Source organism: Rhipicephalus sanguineus, chromosome 11 (assembly GCF_013339695.2).
Source record: "Rhipicephalus sanguineus isolate Rsan-2018 chromosome 11, BIME_Rsan_1.4, whole genome shotgun sequence".
Lineage (NCBI taxonomy): Eukaryota > Metazoa > Arthropoda > Arachnida > Ixodida > Ixodidae > Rhipicephalus > Rhipicephalus sanguineus.
Genome location: NC_051186.1, coordinates 53,040,113 through 53,059,860, shown reverse-complemented (window position 1 = coordinate 53,059,860; position 19,748 = coordinate 53,040,113). Strand labels below are relative to the sequence as shown.

Here is a 19,748-nt window from a genome sequence, read left to right as displayed (position 1 = left end):
ATTCACAGATGGTTCCACAATACTCTCCTTCGACAGGGACACTGGGTCTGTCGTCTATAAAATTCTGCTTTCTGTAAGAAGCTGAGAACTCATGTCCCGGTCTGTAGAGAGGCAAGGGGTCTGAAGAAGATAAGGGAATCACGTGATGAGAAAATTGTTCACCTATAATATTTCAGACAATCGAATGGAATCTGACGTACATTTTCGAACCGTGAATTCGAGGTCTTGTTGACGGGACATTTGTAGGCGCTTAAGAGGTATGCGGAAATTAAAAGCGCCTTTCCTGTCCACCTCTGCTTTCTGTATACCACTTCAGCGTTATCTTCTTACAAAAAAGAATCTGATAAAACTGGTCGACACGCACTGCGCGACACTTGGCGCGCTCGGACTTCGCTCGAAGAAAGATATATGCAAACCTTCGACGCTTATCTTTCGCGCAAACAGTATTCGCCTCCTATCACGCGTGCCCCTAGTTTTCCTTAACGCTGCGCCGCGCACTCTACGACTTCAAGTCACGAACGACATGCGCGTTATCAGAATGACATAGCATTATCGATAGGACAGTAACAGGCGCATGCGCATTAAAGGAAATCCAGTCTCGGACCCAGCCTATTATCTTCGGGGTCCGAGATAAGGTCTGAAGGGGGCAGAAAATTTTAAGGGAGCGTTGATTCCATGTATGGTTTCCTTGAACTCAAGCGCATAGCCTTATATATCTGTCGCGGCGGTTGGCCACGCGCCATATTTATGTCTTGTGGACGAACGATAACGGGTTTATGTCCAGCGTGGTTATGGCCTGGTGCCCAAGTACTTTGGTGTCATGCGTCTCGTGTGCTTTATGCCTTTATTTGCCCGGTTGTTTCTGGTATACTGTTGCGTTTCTGTTGTTACAGGACGGCGGTCGTATACGGATTCACTTGGCTATTTATTATTCCGATAGCAGTTGTATTGACACTCTCGGCGGATTCTCCATTGTCGACACTTGCAGGCGCAGCGCTCCTAATTTTCTTTCATTTGGAATACTGCCCTTGAGACGCGCACGAAAAAGTGGCCATTTTCTGTACCCACTCGGGATGTGGAAGGAAAGTCTTGCTTTTTTTAAAATTGTGAGGCGGTGGTACACCGTCATACGTGATACGTGACGTCACTCTAACCCTAACGGCTGAGGTGAAAATAGACTCTCCCATGCTAGATATGCCGCCGACTGGTACACAGAGCAGCGATCCGAAGCCCATCGGGAAAAAGGCCATTGTGGTAATCGCAGAGACATCCTTTAAATAGCCCGAACTTTGACGTTACTAAGATGAAAGGAGAAATTATTGCCAAATGAGATTTGACGTCACTGAACGAGCAAGTTCATTGTTCACGTCGGAATCGCAGCAAGTGCAAAACAAAAAGACATAGGCCAAGCTAACGAACTTGCGAAGTGCGCACCGCTGACTCGATAGGAATAGTCACCAACTTTTTTTATTTGTGGAGTGATGCCAACCAAGGGATTTTCTATATCTCACAGTGATTTGGAGTCTTTCTATTGAATCTAGGCATTTTTGCAAGGCTTTGGAAATGTTGCATTACGCGGCCTAACGAGAGGCATTACGGAGTAATCACGCTTTTTCAACTAGAAAGGCAATAAAAACGATAGCGGATTCATTATATGAAAACGGCGTAACGGAAAGAGACGAAAAGACTGTTCGTGTATTTTCAGCCTTTCCGTCCCGCCGTTTTCATAAGAACGAAAATAGTGACAAAAATATTTGGCCATATGGGAAGCTCATGGAAAGTACACAAGATGGCTATCAGCCAGGAAAAAAAGGGGCCCTGTAATATCTACTGCAAATCATGCAACGCTGATTGCGAATGCGGAAGATGGGAAATTGACCGCCACCTCGCAAGCTGCAAGTACAAGAACTATACAAACTTGCGACTGACCCGAACGATCACATCTAAGCCTTCAATGAGTGGGCATAGCGAACTTGGCCAATTTGTTTGTCTCTGCAGCCATTTGCAGCCCTTTGTGTGCAAATACTCCAGAGAAAATGCAGAAAAAAGACCTGCAGTGGCTGTCAATATGATGCTTTTTATATCTTATAAGATTCAGATGAATTGGGATAGCGTACCCTTGTTATTTCTATGTGTCCATATAGTTTAGTTGGTTTTTAAGTTTTCCATTTTTTCGGCTACGTATATACATTTTCAGTAGTATTTTTTCCCCTGATGGCGGTGGTGGGGTTGCAACGGGCCAGGTTATCGTGGCTTATACGTATAGACCGCGATCGTTTCTCCATAGCGACTAGTATAGTTCGCAAGGGTGTGTCCATACGTCTGCGCATAGGGGAAGAAAGCCGTGCCGCTCCCATCCCCACTCCCCTGATGCGTCCGCGCGGAGATGCAAATTCACTGTTGCGGATCTTTGAAAATTTTGCAAATGGCGCATGGAGATTACACACCTCATTTGAACCCATGAAACATGGACTCCGACAACGTTCCTAATCAAAATGTTCAAACGACACCGCAAACTATATTCCTTACATGGCAGGTTATAAAAGCGCTTGTCTGTAGGTCCTTTATATCCGTCTGTAGGTCCTTTATATTGCGTAACTGCGGTTCAATATGCAAGTCGAAATCTAGGTTTCGATGGCAATAAATCGTGCAATTTGTGCAAGTGAGCTTTCTTTGTGTGTGTGTGTGTGTGTGTGTGTGTGTGTGTGTGTGTGTGTGTGTGTGTGTGTGTGTGTGTGTGTGTGTGTGTGTGTGTGTGTGTGTGTGTGTGTGTGTGTGTGTGTGTGTGTGTGTGTGTGTGTGTGTGTGTGTGTGTGTGTGTGTGTGTGTGTGTGTGTGTGTGTGTGTGTGTGTGACGGGCGCGAAAGGGAGGTGGGGGATGAGGGGGGGGGGAGATGTCCACAATCTATGGCGTCCCGCAAAGGCGTGCGCACAATGGGGTCAGCCCCCACCCCCTTAAATATCCAAGGGGGTGGGGCACCAAGTCTGCACCATACCTTTGCTTTGTCGTACCTGTCCCGATATTTATTAGAGGTCAGGGTTATGGCCATGCAGGTTTTTGACGGTAGTGGCTGCGGATAACCCCTCATGTTGCATTCCAAGGACTGTTTGCTTCCTACCTTTATCCCTCGAAAGCCGGGGACCACGGTGTAAGAAAAAACACCGTGCCGGGGACCAAAGGCAGGCCGTTACGAGAAACACGACATCGCTTCATTTTAGCTTTTGCTACCATTACGAAGTTTGTTTCTTACCGGAAACAGGCTTCCTTTCGGTCTTTAGGCAAAACTTTGCCTCGCCTAATGAAGAACCCCGCGCGCGCCTGTGATGCCCAGGCCGCCTGTAACATCGGCCCCTGCGGACGCCCATGGGTGTGTCACCAGACGTCGATCTAATACGTGTCCCTCGAAGAAGGGCCGTCATGCAGAGCCACCGCGGTGGTACAGGAGGTTACGTTGCTCGGCTACTGATCCGAAGGTCGCGGGCCGCGGCGGTCGCACTTTCGATGAAGACGAAAACGCTAGAGGTCCGTGTGCTTAGATTTAGGTGCACGTACTCCACCTGGTCAAAATTTCCGGAGCCCTCCACCACGGCGTGCCTCATATAGTGAATTCCATTGGCAGATTCGGAGCACTTCCGGTAGCAGTTTTTCTGCTCCATTCGGAGCAAGTCTGTTCCATTGGCGGATTGAGAGTGCTCCCTGTATGTTTCATTGGCAGATCTGGAGCAGCTCCGGCGCCAGATCCACTCCACGGAGCAGCTCTCTCTACTCCGCGAAAAGCGGCGGATTCGACCGGAAGTCGCAAGCTCCCCGCGCGTGCGCAGAGCGTGGCGTACCGCGTGTGCGATGAAATGTGCTGTCCGACTGTCCGACCGCGCCCGTTCTCTCCGCTGGCGCCCGTGAAGGCGAAAACGGCGCGAACCGCGAGAAATGCTGAGCGCTTGCGAAGCAGATGTGCGCTAGCGCCCTCTACCGTTTGCTCTGGCGAGGGCGCTTGTGTTCCATTGGCAGATTTCCTTCGGATGCTCTCCACGGAGTGGAGTGCTCCGGCGAAGAGTTCGTCGGCCACTCCGAATCCGCCAATGGAATTCACCAATAGTGATATCGTGGCTCTGGCGCGTAAAACCCCGTCGATTATTATTGTTAGAAGGGCGACCGGCAGAACTGGTGGAATTCTCTTACTGAAATTGTTGTCGTATCATTTAGCATTCAAATTGAGTTCGCCCTCCTAATCCGTTCATGCCACGCGTGCACGGTGTCTATAGGGATGTCCCATAGGCACTTGTCGTGAAGTTGTTTGACAGCCCTTTCTTTGGATGGCCCAGTGCACCTTCATTCCAACTGCTTGCTGCACTTCGTGTGTTGGTGATATCAGCTTTCCGAGCGTTAACATTTGTAAGCGCCCATTTCGAAAAGAGCTGTCACACGCACAATTTTTACGCTCAAGATAGTACGCCTTGGCACGCGTGTCACCGCCGTATTATCTTTACGAACGTCTTGATGGGGGCGTAGGGCTTCTACAGCTGTAAAAGCCGATCTGTGCAGTCCCATGCTGCGCTTTATTTTTGTATATTTCTTGCGAGAAGTGCTGTATAAATACTAAAAAAAGTTAAAACAAAATAAATTATTAGTATATCTGCTTTTTTTGCTTTTTCATGCTTTCTTGGTCGTTGGGTCGATTCCCAGGTATTTCAGATGAACGAAAATTTTTCTTCTGGTATTTCTTTGTCATCCTTATTTTACTGACGTATTTCCGTGACGGAAATACGTCAGTGAAGTCTTGGTAGACCTCGGCATGAAACCCTTTCGTGTTAAAAACGATCACATTAAGCGCGCCATGTCTTCCCCGTACATCGCTCGCATACTGCATGCATACTCCGTACTGAGCTGCAGTCAATCACTCGCTGCTATTGGCCTTCGCAGGGACTTGCTCATTCAGAGGAGCCGAAGTTCAAGGTATGCGAATTTATGCGACTGGGCTATAATTGGTGTGGATCTATGACGCATGACAGTGCGCACTTAGACAAAAGACAAAGACAGGAACAAACGAGGTCAAGCGCTGTTAGACGAAGGACTTATTCACGGTCCCTTGTCTAAGCACTCATTGGCATACGTCATAGATCCACACCACACGATCCCTTGTCTAAGCACTCATTGTCGTACGTCATAGATCCACACCAACTATAGCCCGGTCGCATATCTTGGCGTATCCTGAACTTTAGTTCTCCTAATTAGCAGGTACCTGTTAATGACAAAGGACGAAGAGAGAGCAACGAACGAAGACAAGCGCTATTAGACAAATGACTTAGACAAGTCAAACGTCATACGCCATGCGTCATGGATTTAAGACTCAAGGCATGGCGTGGGCTACTCAGTTGAAAGAAGTCGGTTTGAACGAATCGATCAAGTTTGATGCCTATTTCATTGTCTTTATGTGAAGCTTCATCGGTGTGATGTTATCTTTTCTGAAGTTTCAGCCCCTAGAGAAAATTGAAAAATGAGAGAATAGAAAAGGCACAGGACAGGTAGGACCAGTGCCGTACCTGTCCAGAAGATTTCCTCTTCTCTTAATTTTTTTCAATTTTCTTTGAGCGGTGGAAATCCGCGATAAGTCGAATTTCCAACTGGCATAGCATTCTGCTTTAACCCTTTACTGCACATTGTTGCATTTACGCAACATTCTAATAAATGGAAACCAAAACTAAACGATAGTCCGTTTGGAGCCGCCTGTATATGTTGTTGTATTTCCCCAAAATTGCTCTGAGTGAGTGAGTGAGTGAGTGAGTGAGTGAGTGAGTGAGTGAGTGAGTGAGTGAGTGAGTGAGTGAGTGAGTGAGTGAGTGAGTGAGTGAGTGAGTGAGTGAGTGAGTGAGTGAGTGAGTGAGTGAGTGAGTGAGTGAGTGAGTGAGTGAGTGAGTGAGTGAGTGAGTGAGTGAGTGAGTGAGAACTTTATTGTGGTCCAAAAGTGGCAGAAGCTGAACGCGACTGGAGGTCCCGCTAGCTCAGCCAGGTGGCTCCACCCAGGAAGGTGCCGGAAGCTAAAGCGCTTCGTCTTATGCTTCCATCTGTGCGGGACGACGAGCCTGAGTGTACGCCCATTTCAATTCAACGTGTGCAGCATGTTTTCAGGTCATATGCCCAAATTTTTTATAGGAGTTCGGTATATTTGTGTGCTACTGTGTCACTTCGTCCCGGGCGTACACTTACGTATGTGCTTATAAATTTCGGGCCATACTGTTAGAACACTGTGCATGGAGGCAGTGTTTTATGACATGATCTGCTCTGCCCTCAGTTCTGAGTGTCCCCACCTCTCGTGCCCATGCACTCCTCTTCTCTTCGTTCCTTGACCGAGCCCAGAACGTGCAATAAAAACAGTTCTGCCTGCTCTCATTTTACACAGCCTTCCTGTTTAGTCTACAGCTGCGTTTAGCTCTGTTTTGCTACAAATTTTATTCTCTTTGTTATCTGTTTCTCCCTTCAAACGTTCAACCTGATGTGGAAATGTGCTGCAAGTTTCCTGGCTGCAAGGAAATCTGCATGACGTACTGCTAGAAGTGCGGAAACCAGCTTTGTACAACAAGCAAGAGCATTTGTTTTTTTTTTGTACCACACAACACGAGTGCGCCCGCTGATTTTCATGTGCAAATAAATATTTTATTTCGAATTGCACTGAGTATCTTTCCTGTTGAACTTGTTCTTAATTAGCTTGTTGTTGCAAATATGCAACGCACTTTTTTTTGCTAATACAAACTGTAAAAATCCATGGAAGTTATTTTTGATGGTAGTACGGCTATTCTTTGTGCTTCCGTGCAACTCCATGAATAATATTATGAAGAAACAAAAGCTTGTGCAGTAAAGGGTTAATGCCCGTGCTTTCTCCGAGTTTCGTTGAAGCGAGCATGTAGTACAGACTCTTCTCTGGAATACCTGCTGGATGTCGTTTTTATTGACACAAAGCACATTCGCATCGCATGTGCTACCGTAGGCACTGTTTCGAGATCTCTGGCCGAGGCGGCCCTTAATGCACCGCAGCCATCACTTATATACCCGGGATTGACCGCATATCTTACGGATGTCTTACTATAGTGCCATAAATACTTAGTCGCTACGTCTTCAGCGCATGTCATGCCATCTACTGCGGACGTGCCCCGGAACAACGACAGTCCGAGAAGGTGAACTTAGGAACTTGAATTCGAGAAGCCACCAACGCGAGGAGTGTATGAGGAATGACTAACTGACAACGCATTTCATAATTCCCTTTCGCAGCATAGGATTGAAGCGGGCGTATACGTGGTTGCATGCAATTTCGTCGCGGCGCTATGCTGCGTGGTATTAAAAAAAAAGGGGGAAAAAATGTCACAAGGTCTCTTATGCAATTGTCAAAGACGACTCGCAGGGGAAAGCCATCTTCTTCTTATAAGTTTATTGAATTGACCCCCCCTCCCCTTCCTTCCCCGAAAGGTTCCTGCACCCAACGGGTTTTGCACCACCTTCGGGACCGGAAGCATTGGTAGCTTTTTGCATGTGACGTGGTTTTGCAGTGCCTCCGGGATCGGCCCACCTTTGACCAAGCGACGACTTCATGTGATGATGTCGTCATGTGTCGTCATGTCACGTTGGTCACGCAGTCAAGTCGGAGCTATCTGGATGTTAACGAGAACCTTTCTTTTCCATCGATGTTTGAAGCGGTTGCAGTGATCTCGAATTACAGTCGCTCTTCCTGCATGAAGTCGCTGCTTGCATGTGGTTAGGTCAGTCGGTGCCTCGCGCGTTCTTGGTATGAAGTGGCCTCTCTGGAAGCCTTTGCGTGCTCTTACTCTCATTGGTTTCAGGCATTCTTTGGCGCTCACGTGTAAAGACCGTCTTTTCTTTCTTCTCCTTAGTTCCTTTCCTTTCGATGCCGTTATTTTGTCGTTCCGAGCTGCCAGGTGGTTTCGCTTGGTTCTTGTGTCCTGTACGCCTTGAACATGATGGTTGCGTCTCTTCAGCCGCATACCATGGAAGTGCACACTCTCTTTCAGGTTTGCCGTCTTGATAGCCGAGATCGTCATTCCCATAACTGACGTCGATTTCCATTTCTTATCTTTACCACCAGTATTTCCATGTTTATTCTCTTGCGAAATTCGATTTCTCCTTGTTTTGGTCCTTCGGTCTTCGTGACACACGTTTGACGCTTTTGTCGCCGTGAAGTCGAATCTGTCGTAACTGGAAATGTCTTCAGAACTCCCAATACCGACAGACGACAGTGCGCTATATCCCACAACTGTACTTCCGGCAGAATTTCTGCGAAGTGTTTCAATCGTTTTGTGCTCAGACGCAGCTGGTGTCATTGCTTCATCATTGGAACCCGTCGCTATTACAGTTTCGTAGCTTAGGCCATTTTGCGTACCGGTACCAGGATTTCTTAAACTGACAGTCTCTTCTGCAGTGTCGTTGACGGTCACTGTCTCGCCCTGCGAGTAAGTCAAGCTAGGCTTATACCTCGTCAGTGAACTTCGTATTGGTTGTGCGAGTGCGCACAACGGTCTTTTCTCGAATTCCGCTAATCGAACTTCAAGGTCTGATATTACGCTTAAGATGTCGCAGTCAAACTTTTCACAATTTTCGACGTCGCTTTCCAGTTCGTCAAGACGTACAGTGTCATAAATCTGGTGGTCTACTTTCTTCAAGTCGTTTCTCATCAATTCGAGGTTTAAGCGTAAATACTTCAGCTTGCCAATCTTGGGTGATCTATACAAAAGTACTATATCACTTTCTTTCATGACTTCTTCAATGTCTGCTCGCAATGATCTCCGCATAACTTGAAGCTGCTTCATCTCCTGGTCTTCTTCTCGTTCTCTCTCCTGCGCGCTCGTGATTCCACAGTTCGTACACGTCAATATCAACGATGATGGCGTGGCGCTAGCCGCTCCAAGGGCAGGGCCTTCGCATCTACTCTCACTAAAAGGCTTCAGCATTTCGACTTCGGGACCCTTGAAATGACTATCGTCACGTGAGCACTGTGGATGGACTACGGAACATTCGGTAGCTTCGAGGGCTAGGCCTGCAGGACTGGCGTCATCGCAGCGAAAGTTCATCGTCCTGGCCTCGCGAGCCTCGTAGTTGTCGCCGAAGCAAAAATGTAGTGGATGGGCAGACATACCGTTAGCTGCTCCGAGGGCTGGGCTGACAGGATGTAAATCGTCTTTCTTCAAGGACATCCTAGCCTTGCGAACCTCGGGCCGTCGTCTTGAAGGGCAAGGGCAGACCAGAGCCGAAGTACACGTGAAGGGCTCCCGCCTCGCGAACCTCCAAGCGACGGACGCTGTCTCATCGATCCATGAGTCGCCGATTCGATCTCAGTTCAGGCCGGAATCGTAGTCCCGGGTTTCGGCACCAGAATGTAAAGAACAGAGACCGACGGCATGGCTGCCTTCTTCTTCTCCCTTTAATCCACCACTCATCCTAATGATGATTGCCAGCGCGCGGTGCGCGACCGTCATCGTCTTCCATTTTTAACAATGACATCACAAATGTCATGTGATTACGTCATGATGACGTCACAAACGTGATGTCTTGTCATGTTATGACGTGATGGTGACGTCAAAACTTGGGCGACCTCTGACGCCATGATGACGTGGTAGGGTGACGTCATCACTTGATTATTTTTTGCCTCACTCGCGTAGCCGCCGGCGGTCGCTTTTCGCGTTTCGTGAGCCATCTGAGGGTTTGTCTCAATTAATGAGAGACCAACTCAAAGCCGGATAGCAGTATAGGCGATCTTACGTAAGACATACGGACGCCGCCACCTTGGGCTGTTACACCAATGCTTTCTCATTTTTGTATCTCGTGACGTGGATTGATAAGGTCAGGAAACATCGAATGCACCAATACAATCGTTTTCATGCGTATGCGTCCACCGTAGCAACGTTTGTTTAGTGGTTCAAGATACGACACGGCAAGGTTAACAGCCCAACATGGCGGCACCGAAACCTCTCCGTAAAATAGTCTATAGCCACGTATTCGCGGAACCATACCACAGAGAGGAGCACCCAGCAAACTCCGATGACACGAGCACGCAGCGTGGAAAAACCACCGAGCTAAAGTTCGCGCGCTCTTCCTCCGTCCCTCTATATATTCTGAGCTACTAAAACTGCGACAGGAACAGATCGTCGCACGAACACTTTGCCGCCGGAGCATGGCCGAAGGTCAAGTTCATTCAACCATTTAACCACCGCAGGATGCGCGACCTGCGGCACCCACTGTATCCGCGTACATTCACTCTGACGTGCGGGCCAGTCGCACCGCGCTTACGAAGGATAACGAACGATATTGCATCGAATTTCGGAAGATGTAGTACTATCGTATACAACAGATAGTAAATTTAGAAAAAAAATTAATATGCATCTGCATAATCATTCCAGTAAGGAAGCAAAGCGTCTTCGCTTTCAGTCTTCATATCTAGTCCTTCGTGCAGGCCTGTCACCATCTTTCGCTCCTTCGTATGGGGACAGCCCCCTTCTAACCTTTGTGTGCCAGTGCGTCGGACTTTGAGGCATCACGGGTTCGCAAGTTCTTTATATATTGTATGAAGGGTTATGCATTGAATATCATCATAGGCGTGCGCACAGGGGGCGGAGGGGGGCAAGGGGGCAGGGAGGGCGCCCCCTCCGAAGGTTGTAGGTTCGGTCCCTGTCGGCGGCAAGTTGCCTTTTCGTCCGCTTTACTTTCTTCACATCTATGTCACAATTACTACAATACACTTAAAACAGTACAATTAACGTCCTCTATACCTTCCTTGGGTTGATTATTTGCTGGTTTTCACTATTGTGTCAAACCTATGTAAGGGAGTCGTGCAAGCCGGTTTCTTTTCGAGCCGTATAAGCACTTGTTCTGTGCTAATGTAAATACCGCGCATATCGAAAACTTCGATATGCGCTCCTATATAAATCATGACATTTGGCTAAGCAATGATGCAACAAAATCGGTTGAAACTTGCCAGGACAGTCAAGTTTTCAGTTTATATAAAACCAGCGGCACGAACATGCCTCTGTACGAGAAACCGACTACCCGAAAAAACGCGCAATTTTCTTGACGTCACTGTAATGAGGCAACGTGATTGGGTGGAACGTCTATATGCAAATTCTCTCTGCGTGGGACGGTGACGTGTGTGGGTGTAGCTTGTACTTATTCTTAGGTTTTAACCGACTATAGCTACGTCCTTGCTATCTACATTGAGCCCCACGCAGGGATCGCCTTCCGCGTGCCCTCACATTCAGGCAGTGCAATGGCCGAGAAGCTCTGCAACGAAAGACCACTGCATGCAGTTACTGCGGCGCGTGCGCGTGCGCCGCTGCAGACCTGCCGAAGTGTGTAGGCTACTGCAGGTGGGGGGCTCGTCCCACTGATAGCCCTAAGCGATATCTCGACAGACGGTGAGAATAAGCCCTCCCCCCCCCCCCCCCCCCCCCCCCCCCCCCCCCAATCCGCGACCAAAGGTCGGTCGTTGATGAGGCCTGTCTAAATGACCGTCGCGATGCTAAGTGCCCCCCTTCGCTAACACACTCCGGGAAGCCTAGCGACATGAAGAGGTAGGCCGTCTTGTCTCTTCGCGAGGTTCCCAATACTTGCAGCGCTAGCTTTTGCTACGCCTTGTCGCGCAACAACGGCGATACAGTCGACTGCGAAATTTGCAGCGTGTTCATGTAATTGGGCTTGTTGTCCTATGTACTCTCTTAGGTGGCACTAGCGGGCTAGTTGGTTGTTACGCGGTGCTGAGGATAGTAGCGCAAGATTTAAGTAACGCGGACAAACGAACAACGATACACACAACACAGACGCTGTGTCGTGCGTACCATTGTTTGTTTGTCCGTGTTTCCTCAATTTCGCGCTGACGTTTTCAACATGTCCTATATATACGCACATTGTCAAACGGCGGGACTTCGCGACAGCACTAACACAAGACGAAGAAAAGAGTCACGGAACAGGTTGCTGCGATGTGTGGGACAGCATTCGGGGGCAAAGTGTACAGGACAAAGTGTTTTGTCCTGTTGTCCTGCGCATCGCAGAGTCCTGTCCAGCGCATTACTTTTTGTCCTGGCACCGTGTTCGCAGCAGTCGGGACGGGTGCACACTGCAACAGGACAGAGCGCTGTGTCGTGTCTATCTGCGTCATGTGCGCTGTCCTGTGGCGCCTTTTCTTCGTCCTATGTTTCGCGCTGTTCAAGATTCTGCTCTTTGACAAATGTGTTCAATTTATCAATGCGAAAAATGGAGCCACAGGGGAAGGAGGGGGGTGCCACCACTCACTTTATATTTGGCTGAAAGTTTCTCGCCTATTATGTATATACCCGTTTTATGGGAACATAAATAAAAAAGAAGCATTTTTTGACGTCGCCTAAGTTAAATTGCGCACGTGACGTCATCTGACATGGCAACAGGCCCAATATGCTTTTGTAACACTATTTTAACGTTCCACATATGCAGGCGTACAATTTTATACGTTTAGTGTTATTCGTACGTGAGTGGAGCGGATTTTAAACGGTAATCGCCTTCATTGTTCAATCCATATGGATTACACGTAAGCATTCGGAGAATATTTTACGTGATTACTACGCAATACATGCAGTGCGATTTTTTTTCTCGTGTGCATGCCGTACACTTCTCGGTCGACATGTACGCGTAACATCAAAATGGGAGAATGTTTATGATTGTTAATATTATTATTATTTTGTTACTGTTGTGAGAAGCATACTTTGCTAGTATGTTTAAAAAAAAACGCACATTGGCGCTGCGGATCGTTCTGTCAACAATAATGATAAAGAAAGTACAGGTTTGGCAGAATTCGATGGGAACGTTGGCTATATATATATAATGTGCATACGCTCATTCTTCTAATTTTGCTGCAATAAATAAAAATTTGGCTTCGCCTCACCCACGCGTATCGCGTCTACGAACTTTGTCGTACAAAGCTCAGACATGGAAGGACTGTACTTTCGCTTACAGATCATCGGACGCCCTGAACGGCACAGCCGAAGAACTCCAGACTCTCAGAAATGAAGGTCCTGACGTCATCATACTGCCGGCGACGACTTACGGAGCGCATAAACGGTACATGTTCATACAAAACACTCTAAAGAATAATAAATGTGCAAATATGCCGGCGAGCAGAAACTGCGCGATTACGTACGGTAGCCGGTGAAATTGCTTGCTTTTTTACAAGCTATTCGCTAATAATTTGACGTCTGCGGGGAAGTTCAATGTCGGATAAAGTAGATATTCCTCATGTTAGCTACACTTGGCGTGACGTTGAGAAAAAGTGATCCCAAATTGTGTGTCAATCAATCAATCAAGCAATCAATCAATCAATCAATGAATCAATCAATCAATCAATCAATCAATCAATCAATCCCTTTCTCCAACGGGACTAAGAAGCTATAGCACAGATTGAAAAAGTACTGGCCCTGTTTATGATGAAGTACCAGATTTCTTCAGAAATTCTTCAAAACAAACCGCAACACTTAAAAGTAGCACTCGTAACGAGATACATTTTCAACAAAGAATTTGAACGCTATATTTCTACATAGCACGTATTGGCATAAATTGCATAGACATGTAGTACGCATATACTCACATGTATAAATGCACACCAACGAAAAAAAGAAACCCACATGAAGCCTGCACATACATTAGTGTGTATCTTCTCGGCTCTTGAATTAAACTATATGCGCAGTGCATTGAAACGTGGGCAATTCAGGAAGAAACACAGAATTAAATAACATGTTCAGGCGCTGACTTTCTACTGGTTTATTTGAAAAAAAAAAAGAAAACATGGAATCAAACTTTTATACATGCAGCTTGTTGTCACAGACAGAAAGCCTTAGCAATGATCAAGCAGAAAGTGTATTTCTTTATCTGTATGATTGAAACAAGGCGTGCGCACACAGCTTACCGACGATTTGCTCATGTGCACTGCCTTTGTTATCTATTACGAATGGAGATATCTTTTTTCTTTCCGTCGGATATGTCTCTCAATTGAAATAACCTGTCAAACATTGACGTGGGTTGGGATGCGATCGACTTTGCTGTAAGCCACATAAAATACGCTGAATTCTCAACGTTCATTTTTAAAACTCCCTGCAATTACACACATTATGTTTTAGTTTCAGGGGAATACAATCTATCGTGAGATGTGTTACGTAATAAGTTGTTTCGAAAAATTCTCGCATGCACTTTCTCTTTTTCCTTCGACCGCCATCTCTCAATATAATAATCTACTAAACATTGCTACGTATCGTAATATCACTGATTCCTTTGTAAATCATATCCGAGGCCATGAAACTCCATCGTTAAATTTCGCCGTCACTATTAACTGCGGGAAAAAAACTTCGAGGACGCTTGAGCTTCGCATTCAAGACTAGAACGCGATGCCATAATTGGGCCCCGTTCGCATCGCCTTCTCAATCGCTAGCTTGGCTTCACTTCTAGGTGCATACCTCAACTGTGCCGTAAGGAAAGGAACGTCTGTGCGAGTAACATTGGCCGTGTAAAATTATCCCAGAATGCCTACCTACTGCGAGCGCAGTTGCGAAGTGCCCACTACGCCATAATTCTTCCTCTTGCGAATCAGCGAAGCACCCACTACGCTTCCGTAAGGCAACACGCGAACCTACGCAGCTGCTCACTTTGTTGGTACTTTCGCTGATGATGATCATTAAATATGTTTGAACTCTGTGTAGTGGGTGAGCCTTTAAACCCCTCTCTCGTTGTGCAGTTCACATGTCTTGACGCCTAGCGCGATTCTACTACGCTTCCGCCAGACAACATTACATGCGCTAAGGAGACTACTCGCATTACATAACGTTAATAAAGTTGTGCCTTTTTTTTTTCGGAAGCAGTTCTAAGCAATGGCGTGGCTTGGAGGTAGAGCACCTGTTTGCCACACTGAAGGCCTTGGCTTGATTCCGACTCGAACCAAAGTTTTTTTTTTATTATTAGTTATTTATTTACATCTATCTCGAATTTTCGCTCACGGAAGAAGCTGATTTTTCGCTCACTACCAACGACGCTGACACCAGAATTTCTGCGAAACGAGTTCTTTTACGCTATCGCGTTAATATTTTGCGTTATCCCAGCAAACTAAAGCTGCTCCGGGAGCCACTATTGTATGTGTCTTGAGTGACCTGCAGCATGTTAAAAAACAAAACAATGAACAACGGATTTGTATGAATAAATTACTGATTTAAGGAATGAATTATTTATTTAAGGATGTTGTAGGGGGATTTACGAAATTAAAAAGAAAAGAGAAGTTCTGGGATCTTATGCGCTGAAGCCGCGACATGATTATGAGGGACGCCGTAGTTGGAGAACTCGCCAATACATTCTACTGCACGGGCCTAATTAAAATGTACACTTAAATATAAGTAAAACGGCTGTTCTCTTGCATTTCGGTGCCATCTAAATGGGGCTGCCGTGGCGGGAATCGAAACCGGTGTCCTTCAACTTCGACACGCGCAGGATCTTAGTCGCTAAGCCGCGCCTCGACGGATGGAAAAGAAAAAAAATCGGTGGAGGAGGAAAGAGGGACGGTGGGAGGGAGGGATATGCTGACACGGCTGCACGAAGTAACAAAAATAAAGACAAAACACAATCGCGGATGGCCATAAACCGAAAGGTCTTGCTGTTGCGGAAAAAAATGGGGGGGGGGGGTGCGAGATACAAAGCTTATCTTATCGCGCTTATCTGCGGACGCTCGGACATGTTCCTTTTGTCGCGTGATATCGGCTACGCGAGATCGAGGCATTCTCATTAAACGACCGGGGTTTGTTGGCAACGTAATCTGCCTCGTCCCCTCTATCGTGAAACTGCAGTGACTCGGTGCAACAGTTGCGGCTATCTTGCGGCGGCGCCACAGGGATCAGTGCTGATTTTACATCCGAAGTAGAGCCCAGCAAGTGTCGCGTTTATTCCTTCAGTCCCTACCTGTGGCAAGTTGGTTTTTCATCCACTTTAATTCCTTTCCATTTGCGCCATAATTACTATACTATACTATACTATACTATACTATACTATACTATACTATACTATACTATACTATACTATACTATACTATACTACAGTTAAAACATACAAGTACTGTCCCCTATGTCTTCCTTAGCTTCATCGTGTGTTGGATTCATAAATTTGTCTCTAACAAAAGAAACGAGCCCTCGGTCAATCCCTTCTCTGTAGGACACCCGTCCTTGTGGCTTAGCAGCCGTGGCGCTGCGCTGCTGTAATCACGAGGACGCCAATTCGATTCGTTATCACGATGGCCTCATTTAAAAGGAGCCGGAATGCCAAAAACAGCCTGTTGGAACCGTGTGCTCTACGTTATGTGTAATTACGTGTCCTTTGTGTGCTTTCCTGCGTATGTCAAGCCACACGGGACACTTGATTTTATACGTCTACATGTGAACTTAATTCACTTACCTGAACTCGTGCTCGAATATTTTTTACTCGTGTTGTTGGATTGTACTGCGTTTGCACGTCTTGTGTTCTGCGGTATGACATGAGGAAGAGGAACCGGTGCTGCCATAAAGGAACAAACCACTCCTGTACATCATTTCAATAAAAAAGAAAGATCAGCCAGCTAGGTACTTAGATTTATCTGCACACTAAAGATTGCCACGGAGCTAGTCAAAGTTAATCCGTCTTCCATCACTACGGAGTGCTTAATGAACATATCATGCTTTTGACAAGTGAAACGTCATGGTTTAATTCTGGTTAACCAGCCACAACTTTTGCTTGCTAATGTGAGCAGTCTTGCTATACAGTTGGTATCATTCATACGCAGTAAGAAGAAACAATAACAAATGACAAAAACGCATGACGCTTTTTTAGTTGTTGTTGTTGTTGTTGTTCGGATGGAAATAAGCTGCAGCTTAGGTGTCATTTTTTTAAATGAATATACGCGGAGGGGTTGTCATTTTCTGGCGACGGCTATATAACCTCTGTCATTTGGCTATTACTATAAAACAAGAACGGGAAGAAAAAAAATCTCTTGCGTTCGGTGAGTTCAAGTTCAAAAGGCTTTCGTAAGAAAACCCGCGATTGTTCGGGACACGCAAGTATATTACGCACTTATCGCAATGTCCACTCAGCACCAAACGTGAAGGTCAGCTTCTTCAAAGAAACGTCGAAGGGCATTCATTGCTTTGGACGGGCTTTTGAAGTCCATGGGCCTAATAACTTGGCAGGTGATGCTGGTGCCGCTAGTTAACCTCGAGGGCAACTTAACATTTGATGGGGGCGAAATTCAAAGAACACCCGTGCACGTTGAAGAACCCCAGATAGTCGAAACTAATCCGGAGACCTCCACTACGCCGTGCCACATAATCGTATCGTGGTTTCGGCACGTAAAACGCCAGCAATTAAGCCGAAAGACTTATATGTCTCATGAGTCAATAAGTTTCCGAGATTTGGCGAGATCTGACGATACCTCGCGAGATCTGCCGAGATTTTGCGAGACGTTGTCGGCGTCAACACGAGGAATGCAAAAAAAAAAATCATCGTGCAATGACGTCACCCTCGTTAGAAGGTCGCGAAGATTTGTGACGCCATGATGGCGTTACTATGGCGATGTCACGTGATGAAGTCATCTTGACGTCACTGTGACGATGACATGTGAAGACGTAACTATGACGTCATAACATGCCATTGTCGCTTGGTCAATGGGGGGGGGGGTGACCTTGGAGACACTGCAAAACCACGTTGGGTACAGAAAACTTTCGGTGGAGGGGGAGGGGGATAACATCACTAAAATCGACTGAGAAATTAACGGGTCCTTGCATTCGTCTTAGGCAAACGCAGAAAGGACCGTGTATGAAGGAAGTGAATTATGAGGGCTCGTTTCTTTGTTTGACACAACTTTAATGAAAACCAGCAGATAATGAAGCCGAGAAAGGTGTGGAGGACGTTAATTGTACTGTTTTAAGTTCATCTTAGTAATTGGGTTATAGATGTGTAGAAAGTAAAGTGGAGGAAAAGACCACTGGCAGCGGCGCGTAATCAGAAGGTTGCACGTTCGGTCCCTGCCGGCGGCAAGTTGCCTTATTTTCGTGTCACTTTACTTTCTACACATCTGTATCACAATTGCTAAGATACACTTAAAAAACAGTACAATTAACGCCTTCTATACATTTCTTGGTTTCATTATCAGGTTGGTGGTTTTTCATAGATGACCATGTGACATTTATTGGCAGGTGAGAAGATTCTCTCTCAATCCAGTCAACGGAAGTGCTGTTCGAGTCGCTTGTCTACGTGTGACATGCGCGTCGACACCTGTGCTGCAGGCGATACGCGTCCCTGCCGTCGGGCTTTCACGAATGACGCTATTACAACATTGTTGTAATAGCGTCGATACGATTTCCTTCTTTGTTTTTTTTTTCTTTTTGGTCTTCGTGCACCGCCACTTCTTACGCAACATTACCTCTGCTTCTTTCTTTTGTTGGCTTGGCGATAGCCTATACTCCCTTCAAACAGCCCACTTTTCCACGTCGCCTCGGGAAAACATAAAAGCGGAGCCCGGCAACGGAAGCAGCTGTTGCCTTCGCGAACCTTAAATCTTGTATATTTGGCCTTTTTTTTTTTGCGCGGCAACAGCGAAACAGCTGTGCCCCAGAAGCGAGGAGACCGCGCGGCAGCAGCGGATCCAACTGCGTGGTAGCCGACCACACTCTATGTAGCATTTATCCCGTTACTGTCTCGCCTGCAATGCCGCGAACTAGTGACGTTAGAGCAGGTGTCGTACCCTGTACATCATGCCTCGTGCCAAATCATTCGAGCTTTCATACATGCATTTTTCATGGAACCAGAGCAAGGGGCAGCCACGTGAGTAAAGACATTTCCATGCAGATAAGTGCAGGTGTCGTTGAAATGGAGCGATATATGTGCCCTATATTGTACATTATAAGCACCAGCTAAGATATAAGTACACCCACAGGCGTAGACGGGGGGGGGGGGGGCTCGAAACCCGAGAATTTTCAGTTTCGTATGTTTATATATACACGCACGAGCATAAATAAAGTATGCTTGAACACCCCCCTCCCTGAAAAAAAAATTCCTGACTACGCTACTGCCTGCACCCTTGGCTTGCAATTTCTTAATATCACGCGAGAGGTGACACTTGGACATAGTAGCGTTTAGTATAGGCATGAAGTAACAAGATCTCCTACGTGATGTGCAAGCGTAGTGAGCACACTCGTGCGCGATTGCCGTCCGATAAGCTGTTTGGTTAGAGATGCCATGCGAACTATCAGCCTTATCACTGCGATCATGTGTTCAGAAAGCCGGTGTGACGCTGATAGCCGTATCGCTGATCTTGTTGCTTCTAGCTGATATTAGAAACTACCGTATCCTGGCGTCGACGCTCGAGCGATATTATTAAAAAACTGCAAATGTGTACCACCCTTTTGCACACTGAACAGGGGCCATGGCACGCAATTTTCGATCATAATCCGTGTTGTGTGGATGGATTCCTGTGAGCTCACAATGATGCTGGCGAAATTTTAGCGCATTTGGGCGAGTACTTAATTAATAACTGAATAATTTTCTTAAGACGCGCCGTGACGCTCCTGAATTTTTCCGCGCCGTGACGACCTTTTGAAGATAAAAAAAAAAACGGATCACTTGGCGCGCTTCAACTTTCGCAAAATCGTTCCCTTCTGCTCACGTAACATAATTTAAGGGGACACGCATGCTGTTATATCTTGAGAAAGACGGAGTTCGCGTT

General features: G+C 46.6%; 1 protein-coding gene across 4 annotated transcripts in view; it reads left to right on the top strand.

The window, feature by feature from the left end:
* LOC119374672 (equilibrative nucleoside transporter 2) overlaps positions 1–19,748 on the top strand; it is a 59,721-nt gene that overhangs the window by 16,463 nt on the left and 23,510 nt on the right. Inside the window, exons 1-2 of one of the 4 annotated variants that reach the window (XM_037644842.2) lie at positions 11,546–11,568; positions 12,983–13,087. The exons of 1 other annotated variant lie outside the window; for it this stretch is intronic. In XM_037644842.2, the coding sequence (XP_037500770.1) occupies positions 11,561–11,568; positions 12,983–13,087 (113 nt within the window). In that variant the 5' untranslated portion in view covers positions 11,546–11,560. Of the gene's footprint in view, positions 1–11,545; positions 11,569–12,982; positions 13,088–18,641; positions 18,848–19,748 lie in introns of those variants that run through there. 2 more of the 4 variants (XM_037644845.2, XM_037644844.2) reach the window with 2 other exon arrangements.